Source organism: Corylus avellana, chromosome ca3 (assembly GCF_901000735.1).
Source record: "Corylus avellana chromosome ca3, CavTom2PMs-1.0".
In the NCBI taxonomy this organism is placed as follows: domain Eukaryota; kingdom Viridiplantae; phylum Streptophyta; class Magnoliopsida; order Fagales; family Betulaceae; genus Corylus; species Corylus avellana.
In genome coordinates, this window is record NC_081543.1 from 6,609,993 (window position 1) to 6,632,846 (window position 22,854).

At 34.8% G+C, this 22,854-nt stretch overlaps 1 protein-coding gene and 1 non-coding gene across 2 annotated transcripts; both read right to left on the bottom strand.

Annotated features, from left to right (window-relative positions):
* Positions 1-9,137: 9,137 nt before the first annotated feature.
* Positions 9,138-9,209, bottom strand: TRNAT-CGU (transfer RNA threonine (anticodon CGU)). Its single transcript has one exon. It is a non-coding gene; the product is annotated as a tRNA-Thr (tRNA).
* Positions 9,210-9,855: 646 nt separating this feature from the next.
* On the bottom strand, positions 9,856-19,604 carry LOC132173638 (protein LONGIFOLIA 1). Its single transcript, XM_059585186.1, has 6 exons — positions 18,920-19,604; positions 18,262-18,824; positions 17,487-17,557; positions 14,935-17,052; positions 14,677-14,827; positions 9,856-10,865 (listed from the first exon to the last, which is right to left on the bottom strand). The coding sequence occupies exons 2-6, from the start codon at positions 18,404-18,406 to the stop codon at positions 10,027-10,029; spliced, it is 3,324 nt and encodes a 1,107-aa protein (XP_059441169.1). The 5' UTR covers positions 18,407-18,824; positions 18,920-19,604; the 3' UTR covers positions 9,856-10,026.
* Between the last annotated feature and the right edge of the window lie 3,250 nt (positions 19,605-22,854).

Below are 22,854 nucleotides of genomic sequence, written 5' to 3' on the forward strand. Positions count from 1 at the left end.
GGGTTACTGATAATTACCGTAGTTTAGCCAATTTGTAGCTAAATGGGGAACCGCTCCTCTAAGCATTTTTAGAATTAATGCATAGAAATGTGAAATAAACCTGAGATCTATAATAACCATAAATGAAACATGTATTATCCTCAAAACATAGACACAGAGCAACTAGTAGAAATAATAACTTAAGCAAACATGATAACAACGTGAAGATCTTAATCTTAAGTAAAGTCCGTAGTAGCAACCTAGCTTGCTACTCTTCTCTTTCTAGAAATAGGTTTCTTACAAGATGTAATAACCGCGTAAGTCTAACGAATCAGTAAGTAAACCTCATAATTGGGTACGACATGAGCTAGTTATTATTGAGCAGAAATAAACGTTCAATTTGACAAAATGTTTGAAAAAGGTGTTGTCTTTGTTAGTACACCATAAAAATATTGTTTTATTGAAGAAAAGGGGTGTATTTTCAATGGCAACCGCCTAAGTGTTTTAATGCAGGAAACTAATGTTTTATAGGTCATAACTATCATATATAGTCTACCCGAGAATATTACTCATTCTCAACAGGATTGACATACACACATTTGATCATAGAATCAAGTTTATATAATAAGCCTATGGCCATTATATCGTACGTATCAGTGCACCATATCATACGATGTATCTTATCAACTAGTTGTTAAGGCAGTTACCAAGTTATAAAAAAATATATACATACTCATATCATATGCATGCTTAGTCAGCTGACATATCACACGTTTTTAAGGAAAGTGGTCGTAAGTGTTTACTTACCTCGTACGCTCGCTTGAGTCTTCTGACATCACAAATCCCTACTATAACAAAATACGACACATCATTATATGCAGTACTAGAGAACTCTCTGAGTGACACAATAAGTTCTATCTAACGAAAGGGGCTGTCGAAACCTTAATCTCACATATTTGGGTCATTGGGCGTGTGTCCTGCTCTATAGGTGAACGCTCGGCCCTATGGGCGTACGTACGTTCGACCAGAGATTGGAAAGTCTCTGCTAGAAGCCCCAAACATGGTCTTATGCTTCTAGGGTGTAATAAATCTCATCCTAGGCTCCTAATAGACACATGCACAGTACAAAACATACATGCAAACTTTAAAGGAATCAAGACGAGTTCAAAGCTTTTCGAAATCATTGTTGGTTTTGTAAGAAAATGGGTGCAAGGATTTGCCAAAGCATCTTTAAAATTTGTAATACTAAAAAAACAGTAATAACAACATAAAAGGTAGAAGGGAATGGTCAAGAAATTACCTTGATGATGGCAAAACTTCACCAAGGCTTCTTCATTCTCTTTCAAAATTACTCCTCACTCTAGGGTTAGGGTTTCTTGATGTGAGGAGGGGCTGAAGGTCGAAGGGAAGGGTGTTTCTTCTTTGCAATAGACCAATCAATAGATGGCCACTACTTATCAGATATAATTTTCATGTAATTATAAAATTTCATCAATTTTAATTTAATCAAGGAGGGCCTTCAGGTATGTTTGGTAAAGCCTTTAGAGGTGATTTTTTTTTTTAAAAAAAAAATATTTTTAGTAGTAAAAAATGATTGATGTAATATAAAGTAGAAAGAAGTTTTGGAATTTTTGTATGGAAAAGTTCAAAAAAAAAAAAAAAAAAAATTGATGTGATATAAAAAGTAAAAAAAGTTAGATTTTTTTTGAATTTGACTTTGGAAAAGTGAGAAAAATGGACGGGGGAGAGGAAAGGATTATCAAACAAACCCTTCATCACTTGATTTTTTTTCTTTATCTTTTAATTACATGAATTGCATATCATGTCTTTAAAAAAAAAAAAAAAAAAGTCAAAACCTATGAATTAGAGTTTAAGAACTCACAACGGAGCCAACAGTTTTACTCCAAGATCCTTCAAAATAGATTATTGCCATCACATATTAACTAGGTGTCATGAAAACTAATCAATTCAGCACGCATACCACATCTATTCTTCCTAAAATATGCTTACTTGGAAGAATTTTCAGCAAAATGGTATTCTTTGCACACAATTAACAATGCTTATGTGTTTTCTCCATCACAACATGAGTAACCACTCACTTTTATTATTATTAGTTGAAATGGGCATTTTCCAACAAGCTCACCACAACACAACAGAAAGTGCTAAGTTCTAAAAATTCATAAAAATGTTTCACTTTTTATTGCAAGGTTCGTGACTCAACAAGAAAAAAATTATTTGACACACAAAATAAATTAACACAAATTTGAGTTCAAATAATCAAAAACTCTTTTAATCAAAATATCTTTGCTTCCAATACCTATACATGAAAGTAAATTTTTATGCTGACAAATAAACCAATTATTATATATTTTTTACTCAAGAATTGATTTTATTTTTCTCGTATGCGAATTGCATGCCGCAAACTTTGGTATATAGTATTTGAATTCTCAAAAGTTTAAATAATATTGTTATGGTCATAATCAAAATATTTGTGCAACCATCAACGAATTAACCTTTAAGATTGTTGGAAATAATTTTGATGGTGCAAAATATTCTTGTTGATGCTAAACCATATTAATCTAAAAAATAATAATAAAATATATAGAATGCAACAGAATAAAATTAGAGTAAAGAACGATCTCACAATGCTATAGAATTACGAGAGAATGTTGTCCTTAAAAGTTGATTTGTACCTCCCGGAGTATATAATTCAATGATCTCAGGATTATACTATATATAACGTCTACCTTCGTTAAAAATCCATTTCAAAAAGAAACCCAAATGAACAACTCTTTGATCTTCTTGATGATGAAAAGCTACATAGAGAAAACACAAGAAATACTAGACACTAGGTGGACCTTCAACTAGTTCATGCAGCTGATTTATTGGAATAGGATAGAAATCTATGCACTAATTTTTATAAGAAAAATAGAATACTTCTCGATACAAAAAAGTATAACTTATTTATAGTGCTATTATTCTTTTGTTAGAAATATATATAGATAACATAAGCTTTGTTAACAACGTACTTGATGAATTTTAATACCAAACGGTCATAACTCTAAAGATTAATTAAAACATCAAATTGAGCAAAGGAAATAAACCTTAGAAAACCATTTGGTCATTAAAAAAAAAAAAAAATTAATGGCCAACGGATATTTTATTAATTAAACCTCATGTCTTTATAACACTAAAAAAATAAAAATAAAAATAAAAATATTAATGTACGTATATATGTTAATTGTCAAACGGTCATAAAATTTAAAAAATCCAATGGCCGGCTCATTTAAAAGGATATTTGTTTGCTACAACATTTTACACGTACATCAATGAGATTATTTCCCATGGTTTTGTGCAGGCTAGCTAGGGTGGCGTGACTTTTGGCAGCCCTATTCTCCTTTACTCTCTCTCTCTCTCTCTCTTTCTCTCTCATGCAGCTACGCATGGCAAGCTGTTGGGGGAGACCACGTTAATTAAAGACAATGAAAATTGCATGCATCCCCGGAAGAAATGCCACGTAAGTGAGGGAATGATTAAAGTAAAATTTTCCTTCATGGATCTCTCTGCACGAAACCAGGCATGAAAATGGAAGAATCGACAGCAAGAAGAAGAGGAAGAAAAAGCTTTAGAAGCTGCTGATCGAGACGTACGTTCCTGTGATGTGAGAGGATCGATGGAAAAGGAAATAACATAATTAAGCAACTGGCAGAGAGAAAGAAAGACTCGGCAATATTATTATTATGTGTTGTCACAACAATATCCAACAACATTAAACAACACCCCGACCCAACTTCCCGTTGTGGCAGAGGTGGCCCCTCATTTAAAGCTTCCTGCCTTCCTCCCATCTATTGAAGAAAAAGATAAGAAAAGCCTGCCTGTTGGTAGACTAGCTTGCTTGCATGTGGTCCTAATAATACTAAATGGATGGATAATGGATGGATGGATGGAGATCAAAGGCATGCATTTGATAAGGATGAGGAGACTAGCCCTATATTTGCAAGGAAAATCACGAGGATTGGGATTTCTACTAAATTTTTAGCAATCATGAGAGAATTTAGATGGAACTTATTTGTCCAACTAAATTTTGGGATGTTTAACTACTTATTTGAACAGGTAAATCTTAAGGAAAACTTCATAAAATTTCTCATGAACTTTGACGCATTTTGAAAGTATTCACCAGAAGTTCAAAAGCTCTCAAATAATTTAAGGTATATGTCGAACTTTCAATTTTTTTTGAATTACTCATTTGGTTAGAATTTTTTACTAAATCTTATCAAAATTTTCAAAATACCAAATTTTTATTATAAAATAAAAATTTATAAAGATTCATGCGCTTATTTTTTTGTACAAAAAAAATCTTTGCAACATCTTTTCAATTTTTTAATTTATTTTTATACAAAAAATGGGTATTTGGGGCATTTTGAAAAACAATTATTAATGGAAAATCCTAATAAAATTGGGTAATTGAAAAAAATTGAAAGTTCGATACCCTTAATTAAGAGATTTTTTTTTTTTTTTTTTTTAATTTGGAGAATAGTGTCAAAATGAGTGAAAGTTCAAAGAAATTTTCTGAAATATTTTACCTAAATCTTATACAGGGTCTATCACATTTGTTGTCTGAATTGTTGTTTTTCTGTCAAGTCCCACAACGGTACCAAAAGCGTGCGGGAGACCTTAATTATGGCTGTGAATGTAGGGTGGATGTTAGGCGTGCTAATGGATATATGCATGATTTATGGAATTGGTGGTCCTCTTACTTACCACATTAAAGAAGGGACCACATGTGACTTGTACTAAAGTAAGCTAAGCTATTATATGTGGAAATTAGAGCATTCCTTTTGAGACATTATGTTTAATGTACTACTCATCTATTTCTCTTCTTCAATTAAAATTACTTGACAAAAACCATATGCTGAATGGCATTTTTCTCTTACAAACTATCGCTCTTATACTAATTACCTACCTCCGCAAACGTTAACTTAGCGCAACCTCATATCCTATTTTGAAGTTTTAGTGTCATTTTTGTTAAGTTGGACTGAAAAACATATGGAATAACTAAATTATTCTTAACAAGCATGCTCATTTTGCATTTGTTGAGCTATAAAAATGTTCTTTGTAGACAGAGGAGGCAAAAAATAGGGTCCGAGTTTCATAAGTTAAAGTTTATGGGGTAAGTCAAATATGTGTGGTAGTTTATGGGAGTAAATATAATTTACCTAAAAAGCAATGTTATATAGTAGATTGCCATATAACTAGCTAGGATAATGTAGAAATGAAAACTAATAATTGATTTTTTTTTTTTTTACTAGTACTAATCAATGTGTTGATTTTTCACGGTCATCTTATCAAGTTGTATAGCAGTCTACTAAATAGCATTATTATTTACCCAAAAACAAATCGTATTATAATTGGTTTCATATTTTTCTTTTAGTTTTAATTAGGCCTTGAAACACGGCTAGGGTTTGAAACCAACTAGATTTATATCTTGATCCGATCCACATATATAATATGACATAACACATAAGTATACCAATTCATACTAATACAACAATTAAGTATCTAGAGACTTAGTTCCAATATATGTTATAAACTTATAACTCTCTCTCTCTCTCTCTATATATATATATATAATATAATATAATATAATATAAATGTATAAGATCGATACTTAATCATATGATTTAATGACAATTCAAATACATTATTCAAGTTAATCATATTATTAATGTACAATGATAATGTGATTCGTATAATATATCAAATTAAGTAATTGACATTAGATTCAATAATGTGTTATTTATAACCACAATTAAAGTATTAATGTATTATCATTCTAATTTATATGATTATATAATAACAAATTATACATATATAATATGACATAAGTCATAAGTACATCAATTCATACTAATACAACACTTAAGTACCTAGAGACTTAGTTCCAATGTATGTTATAAACTTATAAGTCTATATATGTTATAAATTATAATTATACATATATGCATATGAATAATATAAATGTATAATATCAATACTTAATCATATGATTCAATGACAATTCAAATACTTTATTCAAGTGAATCATATTATTAATGTACAATGATAATGTGATTCGAATAATATCAAATTAAGTAATTGACATTGGATTAAACAATGTATTACTTATAAACACAATTGAAGTATTAATGTATTATCATTCTAATTTTAATAATATTATCATTATAATTTATATGATTATATCACATGATGAATTGATCATTAAATCATATGATTATATAATAACAAATAAGACATATAATCATATATATTATATGTTTTATTTGAACTTCTTTTTTATGTTGTGTTGAATTTTTTTTTTTTTTTTTTGAATGTGTTGTGTGTGTGTTTTTTTTTAAAGTTAACCAGTTATGATTAAGTGCAAATAAATGTAAATTCGGGGTCAAATATTTTTGATTTTTCAATATGGGCTCTTTTTATAGCAATTGGGCCTAAGAAGACACTAAAAATGCAAAAAAACAAATGAGGGTAAAAAATGCTACAGTAGTAAAAAAAAGCCCAAAAGGCCCAAAAAAAAGCACAAAAAGCCAAAAAAAAAAGCCCAATTTTGAAAAAACGGTTAGCGGGCGGTTACCTATTTCACTAACCGCTAACTGGCGGTTAGTAGTAGTTAACCGCTAGTAGTTAGTGAAATCTACTAACCGCTAAGACGGTTATGGTTAGCGATTATTGCCAATAACCGCTAAACATAACTGTATTGACACCCCTATGAAGACTTGAAGGTGCAAATCATAGCTTATCACTTAAAAAATAAAAGGAAAAAATGAAAAATTAGTCATTGTGGTTTACCTGGTTTACAATTAACTCATTGTGATATCAAAATGAATTTAAAGGTCCTCGAAGTATGCCAAAAAAGTAATTTAGTCCCTACAGTCAAATTCCGTCCACTAATTTAACAGATTCTATTAGTGTGACACTGACTTAAATATGACAAGTATCACAATTTTATTGGTTCTAACGTTTCATGTTATCATAATCTGTTAAGTCAGTAAACAGAATTTGACCATAAGGACTAAATTATTTTTTTGGCATACCTTAGGGACCTTTGAATTCATTTTGATACTATAAGGAGTTAATTGCAAATTAAGTAAACTACAATGACTGATTTTGTATTTTTCCCAAAATAAAATTAGAGGAGTGTATAGCAACAATTTTGGTGGGCAGGTCCAAGAAGCAAAATTAAAATTGGATAGGGATTAAATTGGTTGAAACCAACCAGTTAGTATTATGAGATAATTGGATGGGTTTGGTTGCAAATTCTTTTTCCTCTAGAGCAAGCAGTACTAGGCCTCTTGGAGACCGGCGAGAAAGAGAGAGATGACAAAGAGGAGCTATAAATATCAACTTTCTTCGCAGCATAAAAATATTAATATAAAATAACCTAAAAATTAGGTTTAACTAAAATACGCATATGTTGACTAACAATTATTTATATTTTCATATAATCTTAAGAGTTGTGAGGAAAAGAGAAACGACAAAGAGGAGATATAAAAGAAAAGGGTATGTGAGAATTATATATATAGAAGGTCTTTTGGGGTGGGGATTGAGATGTAATGCAATTGTTTGATCATATTGTTTGCAATTTGAGCAGGAAACTTGTGAGAGAGCCCTTGTAGAGCTACCTACCCAAGTAGGTGTTTGGGTAGTCCAAGACCTACTTGTGTCCTCTCACAATTGACACAATTGAGTACATGGGAGTGTGGGAGAGCAACAAAAAATGGTTTATGCAAATAAAAAACGAAAATCATTTTACGCCTCATGAAGATTATTTTCCTTAGCCAACTGAAAACATTTTTCAGGTTAACCAATATTATGTGCCCAAAAAAAAAAAACCATTTTCAAGAAATATTTTATGCGGAAACCAAGTAAGCCTTAAAATACAAATAGATACAAATTCGGCCAACTAAGCCTTAAAATACAAAAGATCTCAAAGTCACATAATGAAGGGCTAATTTTACTGAAGACCCTTGAACTTTCACTCGATTTGACAAATCCCCATAAACTTTAAAATCTTTCAATTTAGTCCCTTAAACTTTCAATTGCTTTCAATTTGAATCCCAATACCAAAAAAGACAAAAATTTTCATATTTTTCGTTTTTCTTAAATAAAAAACTATTTTGGAATTAAGGGTAAAGTTGAAATTTTATAAAAAAGACAGGGGTATAAACGTCATTTAACGTTTAAAATCTGATGAAGGGGTTCAAATTGATTGCAATTGAAAGTTCAGGTGACTAAATTGAGAGATTTTGAAGTTTGTGAGGGTTTGTCAAATCGGATAGAAGTTCAGGGGTATTCAGTGAAGTTACCCCTTATTTTTATTTTTTTCCAGGGCAAAGTTTAAGTCTCTATTAAAATTAGACTTAATTTGTGATTTGGCCCCTCCCAATATAAGAAATAATGGTTCTGTCCCTCGCTTGATTGTTTATTTATTGACCTTTCGAATATTGCGGAACCATTTTCCAAAAGTGAAAAATTAAGGAAACAATTTAGCACTCTAAGTTCATAAGCCAATTCTTGGATCTTCTCAACCCCTATAGTGAATTTAAAGTATGAAATATTTGGTTCTCGAAATATGAAATCTATACTTATAAATATACTCTAATTAATGTATTGGCTTGGTTAATTTATTTAGATGCATGATGTTTTCCATCCCAAGGCTATTAGGAGATCAAGATGGGAAAGGGCAGAATCCCTAATTATTTCCACAGTAGTTGAAGGTCCGGTGGAATTGATGCAACAATTTATTAAGGGATAAATTCAAAAACGGTCCGCCAAAATTAAAAATAGCTCCATGTCGTATCGATGTTAGTTTTTTTTAGTTTTATATATTTATATTTTTAATACATGTATATTTTTCATTAAAGAATGACACGTGTAGCTATTTTATTGGCGCTGACATGACACCTAACAGAACCCGCTGAATGTTTTAACGAAATTTAACTCTATGGGACTAAGTTATTTTTTTGGCCTATCATAAGAATATTTGAGTTCAGTTGAGTGATTTGTAATATAGACCAATCAAAAAGACTAATTAAATGTCATGTTTGGACCCATTAAAATGAAAAGAAAAGAAAATAGGAGGCAAAAGTAAAATACAAAAGAGCCCCTGATGAGGATTGAACTCATGACCTTTCGCTTACGAAGCGAACGCACTACCACTATGCTACAGAGGCGAATTAGTTGTAGTTCGGAGATTATATTCATAACGTCTGCCGCACGTTGCTATCTTATACCCTCTCAAGTAAACTTCCCAAAAATCATATCCAATGTAAACACAGTGTCTTAAAAAATGGGTCGTTTGAAAAAGCCGGGACAAAAAAAAAAAAACTATAATTTAGAGGTTCATATGAAATTCAACCACGATCAATCTGTACTTTTCATAAATAATTAGATTAATAGATAGATGGATTTTAAATTTATAATAGGCTTCTTTGAATGCTCGATTTGTAGTATATATATATATATATAAAATGGAGATAATGTTGTTGCTTTTCTCATATTAGCCAATAGAAAATAAATCATTTTACCTAAAAACAAATAATTTTGCCCGAATAAAAACTATCCGCATCAATACTACAAGTACAAATGTTGGAGCAATTCATTTCAGAGTAATGCTCACACCAATTTTACACCCGCTGACATAACATATTTTAAGTGGTTAAAATTCTTGAACGTCAGCTGGTGTGAAATGGTGAGAGCCGTTGGTATTCCAAGGCAAAACGCTTGTGGTTCATTTTGTGTAAGTTTAGGGTTTTGAACAAATGATTGGGAAAACCATAAGAAAGATTATTGGAAAAAACGCAAACAAAGAGTGTGGACAGGAAGGAAAAAAGGGTTACATATGTATTGATCATCCTTTACAATCCAGCAGAGAGCTGCAGCAGCACTTACCATAAATTATTATGCTTTGAAACCCAAAAAAAAAAAAAAATTATAAATACCAGTAAGAAAATTTAAAAAAGAAAAAAAAAGAGGAAGAATTAAAAGACACTACTTTGTAAACAGCTTCCTACGTCTACCTGGCTTGGTCCTTGAACAAGCTGCCTCACCAATCACAATCTCATCAACTAAGTCCTTAAAAACCAACCTCTCAACATCTAAAACCATCCCAGAAATCTCACTCCGGCAATCTGTCCAACTCCCAGACCGATGCATCACATCCTCCCACAATATACTTTTCAAACCATCCTCCTCCTCCTCCTCCAAGCTGCACACCAACTTCTTGGCTTGAAACTGTTCTATCTCAATGCACAATTCTTTGAGAAGCTTTTGTGCACTAACAGTTTTCCTAGCCAGTCTGTCGGGCTTCCGCCATGGCTCAGGACACATGCCGACTAAAGATAACTTTGCAACAAGGATCTCATTAACAGCGTCGAATATGAGTTTCCGATGAAATTTCTCCCTGTCCAGCTTTGAGTTGGCAACCTTTCCGGGACCTCTATCTTCTTTTGAAAGCAAACTGCTTGCCTTGGTTTGCTCCAAAACAAAGAATAACTCAGGGTTGATGGGGTGGCCTGATGGGTGGAGCTGAAATGCCGTTAGGTCAGAACCAAGGTCTCTGAGTAGGAGGCCTGAAGCTAGCAATATTTCAGATATGTATCTGTGATCAGGATTCGAATTCTCGCATAGCGATGCTATGTAATCTGTTCTGGCTTCATCGTGATTGGAGTTCAGTCGCCTAAGCTTCTGAACTAAGTGTTCGATGCTCTGTAGTTTCTTGCGATTGATCTCTGAAGTAAGGCAAGACCCCATGCTGTTAGATGAGGGGTTATCTGAAGTGTTCCATTGATCTTCACTGTGACTGTCATTAGACTCTTGAGCACTATCACCTGTAGCACGAGAGGATATTAAAATGAGATTTTGCCTTTCTCACTTTGGATAAATAGAACAACAATGATAACTTTGAATGAAATAGAACAATAATGATAAGGAGAGAACTATTAATTGTCTTTTGTTTATTCTATCTCTACTTGCTGCTGCAATTTTTATGTGTTTGTGTGGTAAACTTAAACAGCGGACACATAGCAGGTAAGCAAAAGGCAAGTTTCTGATCATATTTTCATAAGTGCTATCACTGCTCTGCAGACAACCTATTGCCTGACTGCCAAACTAGATAATTTGTCAATCAAACAAAAACTTTTTTTGATAAGTTAACGGATTTCATAAAAACCAACGGGAGCACTTAAGTATATGGGAAGTACACAAGAAAAACACCTAAGCAGAAAAATAAAAGAGATTAAAAAGAAGAAAAGAAAAGAAAAATGTTATTAAAACTAGAAATGTGAAAACAATCATAAGCAGCTACAATTGAAATAGGGTATGAAAAAATAAGGTCTTCATCTCCGCCACCATCCTCTCGCTGTCTTTAAAGCTCCAATCATTTCTTTCTCTCCAAATGCACCACATCAACCAGAGTGGGATCATCTTCCACAAAACTTCACTTTGAGGATTATCGATCTTTCTTCTCCAACAAGCAAGTAAATCTCTCACCAACTTTGGTGCCCATGTTGGTGATAGCCCATTGGTGAATGGCTCTCCCATTGTATCTCATCGGTGTGTTTTTCTGTGTTGGTGACTAGCTCTCCCCCATTGTTGATGGTACAATGGGCTATTGGTGCATTTTTAGCCATTCACCAACACAGAAAAATGCACCAATAAGATACAATGGGGCTATCCAAGTACACCATTTCCCCCCAAAGCCGCTCCTCCTTAGCATATATAGCAGAAAATCCAAATTAACATGATCATAAGCTTTTTCTAAGTCCAATTTGCAAAGCACCCCAAACTGCCCGTATTTTATTTTACTATCAAGGCATTCATTACAATGAGAACAGAGTATAGGATCTACCTTCCCATGATGAAGGCATTTTTTAGGCTAAGAAATATTATTAAAAACTATCTTTAGCCCGTTGGCTAGAACCTTGGCAACAATTTTGTAAATGCCACTTACCAAACTAATCAGGTAAAAATCCTTGAGATCAACCGCCCCAGAAATTTTCAAATAAGAGCAATGAATGTAGCGTCTAGGCTTCTTTCAAACTTCCATGTAGCATGAAAATCACGAAAGACCTTCATAATGTCTTCTTTTAATATATCGCAACAAGGTTGAAAGAACGCCATAGAGTAACTGTTGAGGCCCAATGCCTAATAACCATTCATATTTTTTACAACCTCCAATGCCTCCCCTTCCTCAAAATCTCTCTCAACCAATTAGTCTCAACCTCACCAATAGAGTCAAAAGAACGATCGTCCAGCATAGGCTGCCAACTAAATTACTCTATATACAAGTTTCAGTAAAACTGGATAATGTGGTCACTAATCTCCACCCAATCAGTAGAAATTGTACCATCAACAACTAACAAAGAATCAATGGAGTTCTTTCTTAGATTGGAATTGGGCATTCACACTCCCTTAACAGCAAGGCCCTATATTTTTGCCTCCAACTCACTTCCTCCATGTGAGTGGAGCTCTCTATCTCACTTAACACCTTTGCTTTTTCAATCTCTCCTATCACCTAATGCTCTCTCTTCTTCAAAGATTTCAAGAACTCGTAACTCTTCCAAAAGGATCTTTTTCTTCCTCTCTACGTTGCCAAACACCTCCTCATTTCATATTCTTAAATCAGCTTTCAAATCCTTGAGCTTGCGAGCAAAAGTGAAGGTTGGTGAGCATTGAAAGTAATAAAAGTCCCACCATTGTCTCACCATATCCACAAAACCCTCAGGATTTAGCCACATGTTTTCAAATTTGAAGTATCTACTACCCCCTTGAAAGTCATCACAATCAAGAAGGATCGGAAAGTGGTCTGAGTACAATCTAAGAAGCCTCTTTTGGGACACACTAGAAAACTGGAGAAACAAGAAATCTATCAATCCTAGACCAAGAGGGCGAATCCCGATTATTCGACCAAGTTACCATCAAAGAGGAGCTAGCGAAGAAAACTACTCGAACCACTCCCATCAAAGGTTGAGGGTCATCGGCAAAGGAGGCATCGCTGCATAACCTGGTAGGTCCTACGGGCTGATCCGAGCAAGCACCCAAACCCATCATCGTGTCCAAGCCCAACCCAGAACAACCCAAGCCCAAAGGCCTAAGACCCATTATCCTACTCCATTTTCACGTTAACTTCGTCTTGGGCTTTAAGTGAGAATTTAACCTGAGTAACCCTAGAGCCCATTGGGGCCTTAGCTTTAGGGTTTGGTTTAGAGTCGGCCGCCGAAGGCGGGCCTAAAATGCTTACATGGGCCTTAGAAAGTGAGAAGCTTGCTGAAATGGCCTTCGGCTCAGTATCCACAGAACTCGCTGGACTTGGCTTACTTCCTACATCACCAAGGCCCAAACCCGAGTCAATCCACATGATACATCGATCCACATTCTTTTTTAAGCTCACCGACGACTCTCTAAAAGTGCAAAAATCAAGAATATCGCCCAAAAGTCCCCTGTTCGAACTAAATCCACCACCGGATGATCTAGGATTTCCTTCATTCCCAAATGCAAGCTCAAGCGTAGCTCACCCAGTTGCAGTTTATCCCATCTGAGCAACCACCTCAGGATTACCAGATAATCCCTTCAACAATGAGGATTTGGCCAGAATGATCCTCCGTCCCGCAAGCACCTCCGCAAACGACTTATTTCCCACCTCCACCACTAGAGGTTTTAACTCTAGTGAAGTCTGACTATTGCCCGCACCCAAATGCTAAGCAGCTGCCGAGATGAAGCCCGCTTGACCCACCACCATATTGCAGCTGGAAGAAATGCAAAACCAGATGCAGCTTCGAGGCGATGGACCTCCAGCCTCTACCATCTCGCCCTTTCAAAACTAGAACCTCCCCCATACTCCACCACCACCAAGAACCGCCGATGCTTATTGGAGCAGCGCTGGGCAAGGAGAGCTGGGAAACCAACTCTGGAACGTCTACAAAACCCCTTCGTCCTCTCCTCTAGAACCAACTCCTCCATGGTGGCTACCAACCAAGAAAAATTACTTTTCCCAAGCATAAGGACAGGATGATACCCTTGCTCCTCTCAACAATCCTACACACTAGAGACCTACCCTCCACCACCAACTCAAAACATTTGGACTCAATACAACACCTTGACAACCTGATACTAGCTAAGAAATGTTAGTAAGTGCTAGCACGGGCCAATGAGAGAGAGAGAGAGAGAGAGTTCTGCTTAGTAGACCAATAATGTATAGCACTTAGCCTTGCAAAGATACTTCAAACATAAACTCATCAGGCAAAAACTTTCACTCTACCAAAACTGCATCCAAGGAGAGGTTCTGAAATTTGTTGTTAGACTTCAAGTGAATTGTGAAGAATTATACCACCACCTGTAGGTCGTTTCTTTTAAACAGGACAGCTAAATATTCTAATTTCCCAAACAGCTTTTTGAGTGAAGAATTCTTAGCCCTTTGAAATGAGATCAAGATTGATGTTACTATTTTAACATTTTATCTAACCCTGTGGTGATTTATTTTTCCAAGACAAAAAAGGAAAAGAAAGAAAAGGGAAACATGTGTTCTAAGATTTCCATCAAAGTCAGCATGTGGGATTTAGTCATTAGATCAGCAAACTCAATTTCTAATTAGTATAGTTGTGGAGTATCCAAGTGAAAAATTTTGGGTGACAGAAACTTCACCTTTGGGGGCATTTGGTATCTGCTTTATGGGAGATAGTTCATCATCTCTGTATACCGAAGCATCAAGAACAGAGACAGGGCTTGGATGTTCTGGGGCAACAGTAGCAAGTTCTGCCAATGACCCATCTTCATCGAACCTAGATGTTGATTTCTGAAAGAAGAAAAACAGTACATGTCATTCGTCTGAAGAAAGAAAATTTTACATGTAAACTAAACTAACAAAATAGTTTAATGGAAGAGAAGATCTAAAGCACCTACTTTCTGCATTGAGCCAGAAGGCAAGTACTTGACAGGCTTCATGGATGGACTCTGGCTTCCATTTATCTCAATGGATTGTTCAGTACTGTTGACTTCAATGTCTATCTTTGAGTCTAAGACAATATTACCATCAGAATGCACAGATATGTCATCTCCTTGGCAACTCAAACTCCGCGATTCATAACTTTGCTCACTCAATTGGTCATCACTTAGCTGCAAGTTGGAAGATTTTGCTCTGACTTTTTCACCTAGGGAACCTGAGTCTTTTAGGTGCCGGTTGGATTGTCTTCTGGGTTTGTTTGAATCAGATGGAGGGGTAGGTGGGCGAGATCGCTTCTCCAACTCAAGCTTCTTCTGTTGCAGTCTCGGGCTTACAGATCCAGTGATCTTCTCTGAACTTGTGGTGTTTTCTTTTGGTGAGAGTTGAGACCTAAACGAAGATTGCATTGATCTCATATTTCGGCCACTGGCTTTTTTATCAGTGGAACTGACAGAAGAGTTCCTGCCACTGTTTTTAGGAGACTGGTCTTTAGCTGTTTGGCTATTAATCGAACCCCTTTTAGAATCTGCAAATCCAAAACTCGGGATTTTATGGAGACTAGAAATATCATCAATTGGAATTACAGAGGAGGCAGGAATGCCAGATCTTTCAACAAGTTTAGCTGGTTTCATGATCACAATAGGGGACTCAAAAGTCCTCGAAGGATTAGATCCCCTACTAGGGGAAGCAACAGCATGGTTTCTCTGTGGGTTTTGTCGGCCTAGGGATTTTGAATTTTGATTGGAACCGATGGATTTTGGTTCAGCGTCTCTTTGAATTTCAAAATTTTCAGCTTCTTCTTCTTCTTTTTTGGTCTCTAACAGGCCCTTTGCTTGCATTGCTTCCAGTATCTGTTTAAGAGCTCTGAGATCCTTTCCAGATTGTTTAAATTCAATATCTTTCAACCTCTTCTCAATCTCACTATAAACCGAGCTGAAGGAGTTTGGTGCCCTTGGTGGAACTATTACAGGCCTGAAAGCTGGTTTCTGAGAAACTCGATTTCCATCCAGCTGCTTCCATGGAGCTGGTTCAATTGGAAGCCTTGAACTTGAAATAGGTTTCATGACAAAATCAGAATTCCTCCAGCGTGGGGATGTTGGGTCTTTTGATGGGTTTCTGGGTGACTTCAAATTTCTGACTGCCCTGTTAATCTCATTTGTTTTTAATGATCTTGAGAAGGGATCACCATCTTCAACTGCGTAGGTTTTGAACAAATGCAACTGACTATCGTTAGCCAAGGCAGAATCAGGCAAGGTTTCCAAGCCCATCAACTTTGCTACAACACTAGGAGGCCGCTTCTGAGTTTCCGAGGATTGCGGTAGATTAAGGGTTTTGTCCTTTAAGTTGCCCCCATTTTGAAAGTTTTTTGTGAGGTGATTTGGTCTTGAATCAGAGTTTGAATTCCACAATGAACCTTCCCTACTGTCCAGTGAAAGTCTGGGCAGCTCCTTATGCTTTGTGGTGGATTTGAGGTTTTCTCGTGATTCAAAGGATAAGCGATTTATCTCTCTCCCATCATAAGAAAACCTGGGAGCGTCCCTTGAAATTGAAGACCACGGCCCATCTTTTGATTCATATGATGACATAGGAGGTTCCTTACCTTCATTGTAATACCAAGGTGCTTCTCGAAGTTTAGCAAGAACTTTAAGAGACTCTTTCAGATCACCAGGCCCATTTTGCTTCATATTAACCCCAACTCCACAAGATCCATCCACAGATTTGGGCAGCTGTAAAGGCCTTGGGGAGTCTCTACGCTTTAAGGCACGGCCAATAGCTTCCTCTTTGGTTGTAGTTTTAATTGATAGTCCTCTAGCTTCTCTATACATAGAGTCCTTGACCACATCACGAAGATCAAGGGACTGTCGCCCTGGACGTGGAGAGGTACTAGGTTGGTTTATCACTGGATCCCTTGAGGGAGTTTCAGGAAAAATCATTCGGTCAGAGGAGGTTTCTGGTTGAGCTGTTTTGTTACAGTCCAAAGATGACAAGGGAGATGAACAAGAGGATGAGAAAGAGGCTCTTGACGATTCTGTGGAAATTCTTTGTTTCTCGCTCGCATTCCTGCTTAAATTTATTTCCTGAAAGCACAAGTAGTAGTGCATAAATTACGCAATAAATTACAGCACCATGCAGAACCAGTGAAATGATGGAGACAAACATATAAAAGACTTGAAAATCTGTTTGTTTCGCTCAAAAAAAAAATATATGGAAATTATTCAGCGCCACAATTTTTTTTCTATTTAGAGTTGATCAGTGAGAAGAAGTGGTAAGGGCAAGAAATTAAAATCAATCTATGAAATACTAACATGTTAAAAATGCCAATTTCCAAAGTTAATTCAATGTAAATAAGATTCAACAAATGAATCATGGGCGATTTAACACCCACTAAATCCGCTTATATAGTTGAGTTAAAAGGAATATAGACTTGAGTCCTGATCTCAAATAAAAAAACTTCTGAGCATTGGTCAAAACAGGTGGCATAATGGAGTTTAAGAACAGAAGAAAAGCTTACAGCTTGTGTCTGTCGTTGGTATATATTGTTAGACTCTCTTTCGAGGCTGCCATTGTTGAAGTGGGAATTACCTATCAAAGAAACAGAAGGATAAGATTTATAGGCTGCATTACCGATGACTTGATTTTCAAGCTTACTAAAAATCACAAGATATATTCTAACAGGTAAAACAATGGGAAATAAGGTGTCAACACGCCTGATCAGGAACCCAAAATTATGGGAATATACCATTCTCTAGAATCTAGATTTGATCAACATAGGGAAGTTTAAAATATAACTTTGATAAGCTTCATGAAATAAACACTTCTGAGATATCTATCTGCATTCATCTGTGTACAGATGAGTAACAGCTGAAATCAGGACAATTTGCATGACCATTAGCCAATGGCCATGTTTTTAAAAACCCTTGAACCATACATCCATTATCATCTATGTTATATGTTTAAGCGCACACGCACATACACAAGGAGCAGAAATCAATGACAAGCAACATGACATTTGGATCAGATTAAAAGAGGAGGGAAAGAATGAAAACCTAACAGAACCAGGTCAAAAGAGGAAAAATATTTTTTTTTTAAAAAAAAAAATCAGATGCCACTAATGAATCAAATAAAACAACACAGACAGAAGAGCAGCTCCATATATGCTGATGCACTCAGTGAAAAGTTTTAGATTTTAACAAATTAAAGAGATAGAGCAATGCCCATATGTGAAATAACTAACAGTAGTAATTAAGCAATATCAAGCTAGAGCGCAATATCAAGCTAGAGCATACCTGGAGGAAGCCTCTTGTGGCTAATACGCCTGCCATGGATGATATTGGGACGATCAAAGAGTTGAAATATCCCAGTCATGCATCCTATTTGCCTATGCAAATCTGGGTTGTCATCTGCTAGAGAATGTAAAAGCTTTGCAGCCATCTCCACCTCTCTCCTCGCTAACACAATTAAATACACCTACTTCTTAAACCTCCAACATCATTTCTCCAAATAAGAGAATTACAGCAATTCAGCCTCCATCGGTGTGATATGAATCTGAACCTCATACATGTTTGAAACAGTGTTTGCAGTTCTCAAAATATGAGATATCTAAGCAATTCTCCTGTGACCCAATCAAGAATCAAAGATTTCAGACACCTCACAGACCTTTTATACCCTCTGATTCAACTCCAGCTCGAGTACAAATAAGATCTAAACCTTATCCTCCCGCTTCCTTCCCCATTCACAATGTAAAAAGCACAAAGGAGAATTTGAGCTCTTGTCAACCCTATTGACCATAAGAAAACAAAGCACTTCCCTCAATCATGAAATTCCAATTGCAGCATTCCAAGAGGCGCAACTGACCACAAGACCAAATTACTATCTTAAAACCCACTTTGTTCCAGCTACATACAGTTCAAAAACAAGAAATGTTTGGCTTCAACGGATACCTACCAGATCAAAACTGCCCTTTTGCAATCAAAATTCCAATCCAAGAAAGCTTCCTAGTATAGCAGTAAATACCCTTTTCTGAGTTTTCTCCCAAATCTCAATTTTCTATAAGAATAAAGTAAAAATAAAAAAATAAAACAGAACATACCCAGAAAGCCAAATCAAACAATCTAACCAGTAACGTGAAAGAAACCTTATTGGCTTTCACAGAACAAACCAGACAATGCCCTGTGTGGAAACCATAAAAGGGCCAAAAGAAAAGGAGGGGACCCAACAGGACCCCAAGACCCTTTACAATAATCACGCAAAACCGATAGCTATTAGCAACATTACCTTCAACTGCCAAAGAAAACAAAACAAAACAAAACTAATAATTCCAACACAACCCGGAAAGGAATCTCTGCAGATCCAAGAGGAGATTTTTCTTGAGAGAACAAGTGGAAAGACAGCCAGAAGAGATTGGAAGGTTTGCTGTTTGTGAAAATGTGTAAACCAACTGGTGTGATGTAAACAGTTGGCAAATCTTTTATTTCCTTTTTATATAATTTTTCAGAGACACAGAGACAGAGAAAACGGAAGAGGAGAGAATGTGTGGGTCAGATGTCCTCCAGGCCGTATCTCAAACATCCATGTGGGATGAGTCTGTGAGTGGGGTCTGGAGGTGTCTGCATGTGCATGTGAATTTGTCAGGAAACAAAGAAAAGAGTGGGTGGATTTATGTACTGGAAACTAGAAATGAGGAAGAAGACAACCCCCCAAATTCCTCAGTGCCCTTTTTCCACACACTTGTCAAATGCTGATTTACCATATCATCCTCTTTCCACACCCTTATCAAATGCTGATTTACCATATCATCCTTTTTCACCCTTATCAAATGCTGATTTACCATATCATCTTCTTTCCACACCCTTATCAAATGCTGATTTACCATTTCATCCTTGGGTAGATTTTCCTGCTCTCACCATTAGATTAAATTTCAATAATATATAAAATAACAACATGTATGTTGTAACTTAATTAACGGTCAATATTGAATTTCTCAAAATCTCTATTCATTTTCTCTCTTCTATTAAATGCTTTTAAAAGTAAGTCAACTTTAAAATTCAATCTTGACAGTTGATTAAATGTTATTTTAATAACAACATGTAAGCCTTATCTATATAATATATCACAAGTCTAGTCTAATGATGAGAGTAAATGCTATTTAAGGAAGTGAAAAAAAGAAAATATGTGTAGCTTTACTCATTTTCTTTTGACCACACTCAGTAGGCTTTAACATTAACTATTTGTTTTTGTAATACTATTTAGAAACTGCTACGGTCATATAATTATAATAACGTGATAGTAAAAATCAGTAATGTAAAATTAAAAAAATTAAGAAAATTTTTTTATTAGGGAAACTTCACAAAATCCCTTTGAACTTCAACGTGTGTTGACATTACCCCCCTCAATGTTCAAAAACTCTCAATCTAAGGTATCGGACTTTCAATTTTTTGCAATGTTCCACTTTATTAGGATTTTTCATTAAATCTTGTCAAAATTCTTAAAATACCAATTTTTTATTATAAAAAAAAGTAAAATAAAAAATTGCAAAGATTCAGGTGTTGATCATGATTTAACTGAATTTGCAAAAATATCAACGCTTGAATCTTTGTAATTATTTAAAAATAAATAAAAGTATTTTGAGAATTTTAACAAGATTTAACGGAATATTCTAACGGGTGGGAACATTGAAAAAAATTAAAAGTTTAATACCTTAAATTAAAAAAATTTGAACGTTAAGAAAATAATTTGAATATTGGTGAAAGTTCGTGCGGAGTTTTGTGAAGCTTTTTTTATTATTATTATGTCATTTTAATTAGCACTTTTCTTGCCATTTTTATTAGGAGACGCAACCAAAAAAAAACCAAAAACCAAAAAATATTAAAAAATAAAAAGAAGCAATAATGCAATAATGAATGAAAATGAATAAATCTGAGTATGGTGGCAACAGGTCTCCACGTGTACTACAATACTTTGAATAATGACAACTTGGGCACACAATTCCCATCACAGACCTAAAAAGGTAGGTGAGAATAAAGAGATACCCTCGTCAGTCACGAAATTCCTCCTCGATGGCCTGAAAATGTACAAATCAGCGCACTGCATATTGATGGCGAGTCACTGCGGTGGATGAGAAGACGAGCGATGGAAAGCAAAATCAGGCAAACAAAAACAGTAATATTATTTAATAGATTTTTATATAATTATCATATAAAACTTATATAAATATTATGGAAAATTTCAGTAAATTCCTTTAAACTTTCAATCAATTTGACAAATACTCCCTATACTTTAAACTCTCTCAATTTATCCACATGAACTTTCAATTTCTTTCATTTTTCTCCCATTTGTTAATTTTCACCATTAAACAGACATTTTGTACCCATTATACCCTTAACCAAAATTATGTCATTTTGGGCTCTAAAACTACACCGTTTTGAGCTTCAAAATTATATCACTACCCAACCCAAAACAACATCGTTTTGAGCATAATATTAATATTAAAATCTCCCTTGGCCAAAATTTAGGTAGTCCGGCCACCCATTTTGGTTGGTCGAGGGATTCCCTCCTCCCTTTTTTTTTTAAATATTTTGCTTTTCTTTTAAAAAATAATAATAATAATAATAATTGTCATGCCTACAACAACGTTGTTTTGGGCTGGGTGGGTGTTGTAGTTTTAGGGCACAAAACGGTGTAGTTTAGGAGTGAGGGTATAATGGGCATAAAAAGTCAAACCGTTTGACTTTAACATTGAAAACTAACAGAAAGGTCCAAAGTGAGAGCAAACCAAAGTTTAGAGGGGGTAAAGTGAGAGAGTTTGAAGTATAGGGGGTGTTTGTCAAATTAGCTGGAAGTTCGGGTGGGTTTACTGAAGTTTCTCCTAAATATTAATATAAAGTTTAGAAGTAATTTCACTTTAAACCCCTGAATTACCAAGGGATTTAACAAGCCCTCCCCCACCTCCGGAACTTTAAAATTTCTCAATTTAAACTCATGAACTTTTAATTACAGTCAATTTGAACTCCTCCGCCAGGTTTTAAACGTTAAAAGTGAGGCAATGACATTTATACCCCTAACTTTTTTATAAAATTTTAAATTTATCCTTAATTTCAAAAAAAAAAAAAACTAAAAATATATATTATTAAAAAAAAACTGACCCTTTTTTTTCAATTTTTTCAATTTTTTTTTTATAAAAAGAAAATTGAAGGGTAATTTTGTCTTTTTAAGGGTTTTAAATGCAAAAATTGACGGAGGGGGTAAATTAACTGCAATTGAAAGTTTTGAAATTCAAATTGAGAGGTTTTGAAGTTTAGGGGGGCTTATTAAATCGCATAGTAATTTAAGGGTCTAAAGTGAAGTTGCCACAAAAGTTTAAGTTGCAATTTTTTTAAAATGACATTTTGGGTATTTCAGCTTATGTTGTTATGATTTAACAAAAAAAAATCTTAACGGACATCATTGAGATTACAATTTTTTTTTTTTTTTTTTTCTAAACCCTTCTTAACAATTTAATATAAAATATTTTTTGGGAGGCCCCCTTTTTTCTTTGAAAGACTTTAGACCGTGGCCTAATTAATTAGCCTGGCCATTGAGCCGGCCGGTGGGTTTTAAGATCTGGCAATTTATTTGTTAACGTTGATTAAGGTATTTGAGATTTTAAAATTATGGAATAAAAACGTGGAAAATGATTAGTTTTTTTTTTTTTTTTTTTTTAACTGTTTTACGTACGCAAGGCAAATCATAAAGGAGGCTTCTTTTTCCTATATTGTATAGTATTGGCACAATTTTACATAATATTTAATTTATTTATTTAATATATTGGCTATGACAAGTCAAATTAAGGAGTTAGATTATATTAATTACAAATTTAATAAAAATAGTGTGAACATAGCACT

Coding starts and splice junctions, on each gene's coding strand:
- LOC132173638 (XM_059585186.1), bottom strand. CDS start 18,406: ATGGCTGCAAAGCTTTTACATTCTCTAGCAGATGACAACCCAGATTTG. Junction 17,053..17,486: donor ACCAACGACAGACACAAGCT/GTAAGCTTTTCT, acceptor TTGTGCTTTCAG/GAAATAAATTTAAGCAGGAA. Junction 10,866..14,676: donor GATACCAAATGCCCCCAAAG/GTGAAGTTTCTG, acceptor CTCGTGCTACAG/GTGATAGTGCTCAAGAGTCT.